This window comes from Sitophilus oryzae, unplaced genomic scaffold (assembly GCF_002938485.1).
Source record: "Sitophilus oryzae breed Bouriz unplaced genomic scaffold, Soryzae_2.0 scaffold_1508_pilon_pilon, whole genome shotgun sequence".
Taxonomy (NCBI): Eukaryota; Metazoa; Arthropoda; class Insecta; order Coleoptera; family Curculionidae; genus Sitophilus; species Sitophilus oryzae.
Genome location: NW_022146179.1, coordinates 2,564,145 through 2,576,698, shown reverse-complemented (window position 1 = coordinate 2,576,698; position 12,554 = coordinate 2,564,145). Strand labels below are relative to the sequence as shown.

Here is a 12,554-nt window from a genome sequence, read left to right as displayed (position 1 = left end):
AGCATCGCTGAATAATACCTTTCTGCGTTCCCGTAATTTTACGTCGATTGTTTTTTACTTTTATTAAATTCACTAAAATACTAAAACGAAGAATAATGAATGTATATTTTAAAAAAGTTTGGTAGCATAGAATTTTGTACTGTATAGCAGTATAACACCCTGTATAGTTTAAGATTACGATATTTATAGCAAAGTAAGTACAGACCAGCAATAGTAAACATTTAGTATAAATTTGATTTCAGAACATTTCTTCTATGTTTAATAATATTTTAAAAAAAGGCTGAAAACACTTCTTTTTATTTATTTATTTATTAATATTTTTGAAACTATCGATACATATTTAATAATATCTTAAGATTACGTAAAGTGGTCAGAGAGGAAACCAAAAATGCAATAATATACAGGGTGTTGCATTTAAAAAAAATCACACCGACCTACTCACTCTTTTGTGCTACCCTGTAGAAGTTAAAATATTTTTCTGAAATAGATCCTAACACACACTTTAGGTTGGAACAAAATTCCTAAGTTTTTTATTATAGGAGCTACAGATGCCCGACGCACTGTTGCTGGGCCCGTAGGAAAAACTTTGAAACATGGCAACCCATATTTGCGGCAACTTCTTGATAGGCACCCTTATCACATCATACACAGAATAAAAATAGCTTTAATTTGACATATAAATGAAAAAAAAAATGAGCCTAGTGTCATCTTCGTCTCCAATATAAGTTATTATTATTATTAATTTATAGACACCCTGTTAAAAGTGTATTCTCCTGTTCATAAATATACGTAAAAATTTAGTGATGGGCAAAACTGTTATTTTTAGATAACAGTTGAAACTGTTATAGTTATTTATAAAAAACAGCTTAAAATAACAGCTTAAAAATAACAGGTTTCTTTATTTTATTGCTAAATATCTGAAAGAATATGAGGCGGTCACCGCCAGGCGTATTAACGCAGTTGCAACAATGACGTGCTCGGTGGTAGTATTTCCAGGGTGTAACATTTCTAAATATCGATTGTTATCTAAAATACCTCTCTAAAAACGGGGGTTGTTTACAAATAAGCGCTGTTTACAAATTGCGATATAAAAAAGCCAAAATGCCGCCACTCGTCTATATCTATAAATTCCGATCTACCTACGCCCTACCCCTCGATCCGCGTAGATTCTGAATTGCGTAGCAGTGTACAGGGTGCATCTCACTCGACGGGCGAGAAGCTCTTCGTTATGATTTTACCATTTGCGGTCAAAAAATAGCAATATAAGAAAATGTGTAGTATATTCTTCATAAGTAAACCAACTACACACTAGAGTTCGAATTAATTTTACACTTAAACTAGCATGTACAGTTTGACAAATATAGGAAGAGACTTGGGGATAGCACCGGTCGCGCACACGATAGAGAGAGAACGCATTCGGCGGAAGAGAGATGCAGTTACGCTACGAAAAATCTGATTGAAGCAAATTTGTGGGATGTCCACTGCGCATCGGGGGGCGTCTCTTATTTTATATTTCTCACGTCTCTAGCTATACTTGTTAAGTTGTACCCGCGACTTCGTTCGCATCGAATTATTAATTTGTAATGGTGATGATAAAGCAAAGCAAGAATTTCCATTAACATACAAACTGGATAAAATTTTCTCACATTTGCCAAAAATATGCTTTAAACGTCGAGCAGTTTAAGCAGAATCGTGGTTAATCAATTACTCAACTTTTTGGAACACCCTGTATTATTTTTTAAAAAATTTCAAAATATGTAAAAAAACAAAATAAATTATGCGTGTCCAATCGTTTTCCCGAAAGACTAACCGTTTTTTAAATAATAAATATTGTAATATTTGAGGGGCGTTTTCACCCTCTTGGAATTTGAGATTCGAGAAACCCCTCCTTATCGCACCTCTACACCCCACAGTCAATCCGTTTACCAAAAATCAGCTTTAAACGTCAAGCAGTTTAAGCAGAATAGTGATTACTCAGTGGTCATATTTTATGAAACACCCTGTATATATTTTGTAAAAATCTCAAAATATGTAAAACAACAAAATAAAATATACGTGTTTAAGAGTTTTTTCGAAAAACTCACCAGTTTTTAAATAAAAAATATTCTAATATTTGAGGGTGGTTTCACCCCCTTAGAATTTGAGTTTCGAAAAATCCCTTCTTATCGCACCTCTACACCCTAAAGTCAATCCGTTTTCCAAAAATCAGCTTTTTACGTCAAGGGCTTTAAGCAGGATCGTGATTAATCAATGACCAGATTTTTCAAAACACCCTGTATACATTTTTAAAAAATCTTAAAATATTATTCTGAAAATTTTTCAGAATAAATAAATACTTAAATATTGAAACTTAATAACAAAGTATTGAAACATACAGCGCCATAATATCTCGACCTCCGCCCGTTATGCTCGTAACAGGTTGAAAAACAATATGTATCTAAAACAACTGATGCGTTATTCTCCAACCTGTTTCAAACCTCCGATTATCTCGAACGCCGTTCTGTTATGCTCGTAACAGGTAAAAAAACAACATAGCTAAAACAACTGATGCGTTATTCTCCAACCCGTTGCGAGCCTCCATCGACAATCGACCGATGCAGCAGCGCTCCTTTCCCACTCCTGTTATCTCGACAGCCAGGCGTTATGCCCGCAACTGTTTCAAAAAAGCTGCTTCTTTTATATCCTATTATTTTTAAGCTGTTGTCAGCCCAACACGACGCGCCGCGCCGTAGCGCATACCCCACTCCGTTGTCCGTTGTATCTCGCCGCCTGTATCGATGGTTGTCGAAATAATAGGTTTTCCATCCATACTAGTTGTTTTTTGGATTTGCTTCGAGCAGCATCGAATTTCGTGGCGGTGCAGTGCGCCGACTTCGTTTCACGAACACTCGATCTCTGCGTGTTGTTATTTTATATCTGTTATTTTTTAAAAGCAGTAACGGTTGCGTTATGTTATTTCTAAATAATTGTTATAAAATAACAGATAGTTAAATAACAACCCATCACTATAAAAATTAGGTTTTGATCAAAAATACCATGAGCGTAATAATACCGCAGCCGGATCCTATACTTTTAGGACCCGTTAGGACTAAGGTTAATATTAGGAACTGAGTATGCGTTGAAAGCAGAATGCTAGCGTTCTTTAACGTTGATTCATATTCTTGGGATTAAGACTAATGCTAGTGTTAGGTTTAAGATTGGAAGCATGAACCCACCTTAAGATTATGTATCTGTTACAGTAAAAGTTGGAAATCAGTGATTGTTAACAATTACTAGTAAAAGCTCACATTCACTGATTTGCTAAGACTACGCCAGTAAAAGTTCAACAGATATTTTTCAGCCAACTTTTACTAGTGAATACTAGCATTCCCTGGGCGATAGCAGTGGGTTTAAAAGATTCAGTTAGCGCGGTTGTAAAATATAAGGATAAATAAGGATAAGTTGAATAGTAGGCAATATAAGAATAACATTAAATTACGCTAAACATTGGCAACGTTGACAGACATCTGGCGTAAATTCGCTTTGTTTTTTGTGGTACCTATGTATAATTGTTTTGTTATCGTTGTAAAAAGTGCTGTGCGGTGTTTTTCCTATGGAAGAAATTTTCTGTGAAAAATTAAGGTACTAATACTAGTAATTCTAGGCACTCGCAAGAATGTAATAGTGCTTGTTTTTCATTTTTGCAATATAATGAAGTCATAGCAAAATTTAAGCATGCAAGAGACAAATATATTAAGAAACCTGGTGACTATAAACTTATTAAACGTTTTGATATGCTTGAAGTAGCGGGTTTTAAAAAACGAATAACTCCAGATAAAGAAAATTCGGGCATACTTTATTTTGTCCACGATGAAGAACTTTATTAAAAAAAACCTTGTACCAATAAGTAATCTTATGTTTATGAATGTTTTTTTTTGTATGCTTTAAAATGTTTACTATGTTTTCCCTTTTAATATTTAGAAGGTTGTCATTACTTTCTATAATTTTTAATAAATATGCTAAAGAAGTAAATTGTAATTTTAAGATATGTAGATCGGCTTGAATATTGAGGTGATCCAATATTCTTAAAAGTTTTATTTGTTCTAACTTCCATCAACATTCTTCCTCACCACCCTCGCCCTGTATAATGGAATAACTTTTACTGGCAATCTTTAGTAAATGTTACTTTCACTAGTGAGTGTTAGAAATTACTAGGAAAAGTCGACAAATCTCTTTAAAATACCACATTTACTGGTCCAATGTGTAATTGCTGGTTAACATTTCTTAGTGAATGTTAACAATCACTGAATTTCCGATTTTCACTGTAACATATCTAATAAACCCCAACCATCAGTTCTAGCGGTGATTTGTTATCGACCATTCTGACCTTGTCTTTCAGGTGACAACAAACCTATTTGGCAGGTGGCGGAAGAAAGGGAAGAGAACAAAGCTTGCAACAGGGAGAACGCCCCCTACGGCGAGTACGGCGGGTGGCATAAGTCGGCCAATGTCGATTCCCCCACCGTGACCACCACTTTGAAGAATCTCGGCGCCCTCTACAGGAGACAGGGCAAGTACGAAGCGGCGGAAACCTTAGAAGATTGTATCTTGCGAACCAAGAAAGAGGTAAGTAGCATTTGAACTTTATTTTTTGAAAAAATGATGTTATTTTGGTTAAACGCTTATAATACATTACGAATGGCTTAAAAATATCAACATTCTTGTTATTAATCCGAAAGGAAAAATTCAAAGTTATAAAACGTGTTCAAATGCTTTTCAACAGACAAAATAATTTAAGTATTTTTGATACAAGTTATCTCAAGATAATGTTACATTGAACATGTTTTACTCAATAGATATTGCCTTCTAAGTGTTGAAAATTCTTTTATTTCTATATCTTTATGTTTTAAACCATTCAATAAATGGCAATTCGCTTTTTTATTGATTAATAATGTAGTTGCGTGACGAAACTTTCGTCAGTAGTGCCTATTAATGTAAGTTATTTTCTACTAATATATAATTTAAAAAAGGTTATAGTGAGACATTCTGGAACGAGATTTTAGTAATCTACAGTGGGGGTATTCTGTACCAATTATTTGTATATGAAAATAATTTATATACAAAATGTTAATTTCTAATTGAACGTTATGTTTTATTGTAAGAGAAGAAACCTTCAATTTCATTGTAATATTTTCCCTTTTAAAAATACAATAACGTCTCTTATTTTAAGAAATATTTGTTGGTAACTATCTCATTCTAAGAAATAAAATGACACTCGCTGTGTAATAGGGTAATTATCTCCTTATGCCTGGCTAAGGAGCCAGGGAAGATTTTGACAAACGACATCCAAAAATGGCAGAAAGCAAAATAGGACATCCCACTGTCGTCTCCTTTGGCAGACTACTATTATATATTATATACAGGTTGTTAACTGGACAGTTACTTATAGGGGAACAGAATGGCAACACTGCCTATTGAGAACGCATATATAGGGATTTCTACCGACTCGTCCCGTCGGGTCGCGCGTCGTCTATCGACGAGCGGGCCGAGATTGCCATATTTCAACCATAAAGCTCTTGCCGCGAGTAATAAACAAATTAACAACCTGTATAATAGCTCTAAAAGGCTCATGGCTTGATAGGTTATCTTTCTCCATTTGTTTCTGTCTTCCGCCTTTATTCTCCACCCATCCACCCTTATCCTTCTCAAGTCCTTTTCAACAACCTTTTTCCATCTGGTTCTTGGTCTACCCCTTCTTCTCTTTCCACCTATTTCACGTTTCATTATCATACTAGGGAATTCTTGCTTCAGCCATTCTTTCAATGTGTTCCAGCCATCTCAGTCTTAGTGCTCTTGCTACTCTCGGTGCCGATATAGTTGCTTTAATTCTTCATTTGTTCTTCTGGTCCATATGTTGTCTATCTCATTTCCTCCAAAAATCTTCCTCAGTATTTTCCTAACCAAATCTCGAGCCTCGAACTTTCCGTTGCATTGAACGTCTACGTTTCACATGCATACAGCACTATTGGTCGTATCATTGTTTGGGAAATTAAAATAACTTTGGTTGCACATCATAATACGACCACCAGCAAACTCCATAAGACGACGCATGGTGTCATTGATGACGTGCAACGAAAGTTGTTTTAATTTCCCTTACGTTCTGATTTTTAAACTTCTAGAGATGTTCTTATTCTTAATACTTTTCTGTAGTGCGCTAACACATCTATTTCCTGCCATAGTTTCTTGAGTTACATTTGGTTTCCTTAGAAATACGGCTCCTAGATATGTGAATGTATCTACTTCCTCAAACTTGTATCGTTTCCCTCTCTCAAAATCTATTTGTAGACATCTTCCCTTCTCAAAATCCCTATCCGACCACTCCATAAATTTCGTTTTCTTTTCATTAAACACTAAGCCTATTTTTGAAGCTTGATTTTCTAATCAAAGGGCCACCGATATCAGCTTTTTCCGATCTCTTGTTAAGATAAATAAATCATCTGTAAAGGCTAAGCATTGGCGTCTTTTTGGCCCTCTCTGTTGATTCCCGCATTTTTATAACTTTCTAATACTACACTAAACAGTACTGGAGATAGTAGATCCCCCTGTCTTAATCCGTCCCTGATTATACATTTTTCCGTTGTTTTCTTGTTTACTTTGACTTGATTTACTGTCGCTTGGAGTGTCAGTTTTATCATCTTGGCCAGTTTCTTGCTAACCCCTAATTGTGTTAATGCTCTAAACACCTCCGTCCTTTTAACTTTGTCATATGCTTGCCGAATGAATACGGAACATAGACAATGCTCCTATTTGTCGGCTTTCAGCTACTGTCGATTACGACTGTCGACTACTATTATATTTGACAATAATGTGTCTATTAAAAACGTTATTAAACTAATAACCTTTTTTAAACGTATTTCATTTCATAAATTGTAATGAAGGGAGTATTTTTACAAGAGTAAATAACCTGCGACAATACTTCAAACAATTTGCTGGAGCTTATTTCACTAATATAAACATTTTTTAATTTTTTGCCACGCTATGCAGCATGTGCAAGTAGTACAAGTAAGTTTAACTTTAAATGTTTATACCTTTTCAGCCCTTTTGTTGTGTGACATTTTTGATATTTTAGATCAGTGGTAATATACACGGAAACATGTATTTTTATCTCGAAAACTGTGCTGCAAAACTGTCGATGAACAGGGTGTCTGATTTTTGTGTTTTGTAGAGTTTCACGTTTATAAGTAGAGCTACAAAGACGCGGTTTTCACATAACTGTGTTACTTTTTTATGAAACCAAATATATTACACACTGATTGCCTATCCTCCTTGGTTTCTGAAATACAGGGCGAATTTGAAAATGTTGCATTTTTTGACCCCCTTCAAGATCTATATTTTATAACTTATCGAAAAGGTGAAAACTGTAACAAGATTTTTGCTGCGAGCTGTGATTCTTGAAATATGAACCAAACTTATGTTATTTCGAGATACCCTGTATATTATATTTTTACTTTATTTGTATTATGAGCTTTCTGAAAATATAACATACTCTATACTTATTTTCATAAACAAGGTAAAAAATAAAATACATTTCACTTAATAATCAAACATCGAAACCGCATGTTTGTATCTCTACTCACATAGGAAAAACCCTATAAAACACACGAAAATGGGACATCCTGTACTTTTGCCGAGGATAATTAATTAAAAATACTTTAGCTTTTTCAAGAACTCAATAGCATATTAGGCATTTTGTAAAAGTACATTTCATTTGTATTTGTACAGACACAAGTTGTATAGGTACAGAGTTGAAGCTAAATTTTAATTTCACAATCTTGTTTAAAAGTGTTTATTACTTTTACGTTTTTTATTTTTTACTTATTATGTATAGTAGTAGAAATGTAATATACAGTGTGTCTACGGATTGTCTTAACTATACTTGTAAACTTGTTTATTTTCGATTTTTTGAAAAAAAGTAATCCTTCGTAATTTTTTTGCTTGTTATTTAAATATGATTGAAGTTGAGAAATATAAATTTTAATATACAGGGAGCTTAAAAATGTAAAATTGGAGATATGAAAAATTTAAAATTCTCGATCAGACTTTTTTGAAACATTAAAGTGAAAGAGCATTGAAAAACAATTTGAAATGCCAAATAATCTTTTTATACGGGTTTTAGTTACTAAGATATTTGATATTAAAAATAAACTTAAAACGGATTTAAGTTTTTAAAATCGAAAATAAACAAGTTTACAAGTATAGTTAAGACAATCCGTGGACACAATGTATTTTTAACTTCTTAATTACTACTTTTTCTTACTACTTGTTACTCCTCCAAAAATAATTACTGTTGTACTTTTTTGTCAACATTCTTATTTAATAATTTTGTTATTTGATGTGAAATTAGTTCCAACAAAAATATCTAAATAATATTGATAAGAATTACTTTATTAATATTTACTGCTTAAGGGGATATTTTCTTTAAAATATGACCAATTAGTGGTGAAGTGCCAAAATATGCAGCTAACTAGTGTCTGTCTATACTGATTGAAAGCTAGTTTATGTATAAGGCTGAAGCGCTCTACATAATATATGTATTTACATTCAAATAGAGAATATTTGTTCCCAGTGATAGGTGTAATTTTTTAATGTCGTCTGTCGAAATCTTGCCTTCTGTCGTTAGGCACGCTTTACACATATTTTCTAAATTTTATTTTAAAATATTCTCATTCTAATTTTATTCCATTGACCAGTATGTAAATATTTGATTATTGATTTGACAGTATATTTCTCATAAAATAAAAAAAAAGTACAATGAAGCATAATATACAGGGTGAGTCTTAAATAAGTGCAAATATTTTCAGGGCTGGTAGATCTTGATAAAAGAAACATGTTTTATCTTTACCGTTTTTCAAATAAATCCAAAATAACCAAGTTATTTTACTTTGATAATTTCCAGAAAATAATAACTTTTTTCTTACATTTTGAGAACCACTGAATCTTTTCTGGATTTTCTTTCTTGTAAATTTAATCTACTACCTATGTTGCCATATTATCAAGAAATTATGTTTTTTAACTGAATACTAAAAAAAAAACAAAATTATCAAATCTTTTTTTGCGTCTGGAGTCGAAATACACTACCTCTAAAAATATTTGCACTTATTTAAGACTCACCCAGTATATTGAGGGATGTCACACTAATTGGTCTAATTATCAGTTTTCTATACGATTTATTTAATATCGATGCTATAGTTTAGCCTACGTGAGCTTATATGTCTTTGCAGCAAGCTCTCGACATTGTAAAGCACTCTAAGGTGGGGAACTTGTTGGGCGATGACAGGCGCAAAAGTGCCAAGACATCACGCAGGGGCTCCAGAGAATCACTGGAAATGTCTTTCGATGGCGAAGAGGTAGGTGAAGGATAAATAAAATGCTTGGTGTATAAAATTTAGAAGCTTAGAGAAAATTCAATAAACAAACCGATTTAAAATTATTAGAATAAGCAAAAATTGCTGCATTAATCTATTTTTATGATATGCAACGATGACATGCATATTTTTGTTAGTTTGACATCATGTGAGTACACAAATTTAACTACAAGGTGTTAAATTAAAATAAACGTCCAAATTTGAGGGGGTGATTCCTCATCAAAAAATATGAAAAAAAAATCCTATAAATAAGGATCCGGAAATGGATATTTTGAAATACACAGAATATTAAAACTTTTTAAAAAATTGTTTTTAGAATTATCTTAAATAAATACATTTTGATGCAAAAAAAATGCAACGGAAAAATTTTGGGTTAAGTTTAAAATATTATATTTTTTTATTTTCCGCTCTGTTTCCTTGATTTTTTAGCAAACTGTATTCGAATATATTAACTTTAATTCGTAAACTCAGTTTATTATAAAGTTTAATATTTGACCTATTATACAGTGTTAATTGAGAGTTGTTTTTTACCTTATCTTTAAAACACTCTGTGCAATCATTTCGTTGACAAATTTTCCCAAAATATTATTTTTCGGTCAGAACCATGTCTCCTAAATAATATCTTATTTTTTGACTCATGTCAACACATGCCCTGGATAATTTTGAAGAGCAAAATGAACTTGCCACAAACATTTTGCAATTTATTCAATTATTGTTACTTTTTGATGTTGTTCTTCATAATGACGATGTGGCTTTGGTGATTATTGTTGTGTACGATTGTTTATGTTTCTCAGTGTTGAAAATTGTGCAAAAGTTATTGATCTTGTTGAAGATTGCCGAAATTGTGAATATTTGCTTGGTCCTTGAAGAAGAATGGGCAAACAACACAATATATTTGAAGCCTCATTATGAACCGACGGACGTCTATAGACTGTTATAGCAGCCAGAGTATTTTTTACAAGTTTTTCGTTATTGTATACTTAGTTATTACAGTTATTTTTTTAATATCCTTAGTTCTTTTAGTGTTACTAATATGTATTAAAACCATGCCTGTATCGTTACATTTTAACGTTTTTAAACTTTGATGTAGAGTTCTAATCGGTGTCGATATGACATTACTACAATAGCCACCAAAGCCATCCCGTGATATTAATAAATTCTTTATTCTCATATCATAAAGTAATGATAGTTGAGAAAACTGCAAATTGTTGGTGACAAATTCATTTCGCTCTTAAAAATTAACCTACGCATGTGTTGACATGAGTCAAAAAACAAAATGCTGCTATGTCTCCATAGTTTTGACAGGAAAATAATGTTTTAGGAAAAGTTACTCAAAACAAATCTTCAAATAACCCTGTATAATAAGTCACTAAAGTTTATAAAAAAATTGAGTTTACGATTTAAAGTTGATAGATTTAGATACAGTTTGCTAAAAACATCACGAAAATAGGGCTAAAAGTAAAAAAAATATTTTACTTAACTTAATATTAAACTTTAAACTTGATGAAAAAATGTTCCGTTGCTTTTTTTTGCATCTGAGTGTAGCATTATTTTTTTTAGTTTATTTTATTAATATTGTATACGGATTTAAGTTTGTTTATTGAATTTTTTAATTTGTATAACTAATCCTATTAACTGCTGATTGCTTGATCTGTTCATTATTACACTAACTTTTACAACAAAATATTGTTTTTGAGGGTTATAATGAACATATCTACGCTATGTTGCTTTTTTAACGTTTTGGCTTAACACCACACACATATCACGTAACATAGATAACATAGACATTATTATCAACTCCATTTATTTACCCCTTTTCGTATTTGTTTCCGATATATGTTGTATATCCCCAATATTTTAATTTTAAACTAACGTACTAATAGGTATACACGATATGTACGTTCCCTTTGTGTTTAAAAATAATAATTGTATGTATATGAATTAACGTTTGGATGTAATATTCACGTCTTTTTTAAACTGAGTATATGTTTGTACCCGCAAAGTAAGAAATATTCTCTATACCATCTGCTTATAAGTACTGAAAATTGACTATAGCTGTATGACAGGTGTTTCTCTTCGGTATTTACAGTTCTAATGTGTCATATAATGCTCCACTTCTATTGGTTTTCCTGCGTAACTCAATTTTATAAAACTTTTTAATCAAGCCTTTATGCGTAGGAAGCGGCAACCGTTTTTTTGTTTCTGTCTATTATTAAAGCTCAGCTGATTAAAATACCTATAGGTATAAATTTTTACTACCCGAAACAGCGTTACATCACACAAACCTCGTACCTGAGTGTTTCATAGTTTCAATAACTGCACTATTAAAAATTAAAATACTTAAATATTAATTTAATATTATTTCAATGCGATCAACATTGGAACTACATGAAATGCTGAGCCGAGAACTTCTGATTTCTGCCGCATCGAGCGTTGCGGTCGGTATTTTTAAAATCACCTGAAATGCACCAAGCCTATCCTTGTCATACATATTGAAATAGAGACCGCTTAATACACACATGGCCAAAATTATTGCATATAACGATATTTTTATTTTATTTTGGACCTAATATGATTCTTTTTATATTTTTGGACATATTGGCTTACTACACGACTAACTAATATAAAATTAAAAATCTAAAAATGCAAAACTAGGCTGTTATTATAATTTTATTTCATATATATATATATATATATATATATATATATATATATATATATATATATATATATATATATATATATATAAATATAAAAACCGGGTTCATAGCGTCCTACGCCTTCCGGTACTCAGTTGCCAGCCTTTCCTATTCTCCCAATCCCCTGGATGAAGGTTTCTCTCCGACATAGCTTTATGTATTCCTCCGATCCACGTTGCCTTTGGCTTTCCCCTTTTTCTCCTTTCTGAAGGTATACATTTCCATAATTTTATTTCATAATGAGTGAAAATCAACAAAAACAAATTTAATTTTAAACAGAAAATATTGAAAACAATTTTAATTATTTCTCACAACTAATAGTCTGTATTGCCTCCTCGAGCCTCAATGCAAGCTATGAGACGACGTGGCATGCTCTCAATTAAGTTGTCCAGAAGATGTTGAGGAATGGCTTCCCATGTTTCGCGCGCAGCAATTTTCAATTCATTTAAGG

At 32.3% G+C, this 12,554-nt stretch overlaps 1 protein-coding gene across 7 annotated transcripts in view; it reads left to right on the top strand.

Annotated features, from left to right (window-relative positions):
- LOC115878401 (kinesin light chain) overlaps positions 1 to 12,554 on the top strand; it is a 66,030-nt gene that overhangs the window by 45,274 nt on the left and 8,202 nt on the right. For 6 of the 7 annotated variants that reach the window (XM_030894900.1, XM_030894899.1, XM_030894897.1 and 3 more), the window contains 2 exons: positions 4,379 to 4,605; positions 9,261 to 9,386. In XM_030894900.1, the coding sequence (XP_030750760.1) occupies positions 4,379 to 4,605; positions 9,261 to 9,386 (353 nt within the window). The remainder of the gene's footprint in view (positions 1 to 4,378; positions 4,606 to 9,260; positions 9,387 to 12,554) is intronic. The other variant, XM_030894902.1, reaches the window with a different exon arrangement.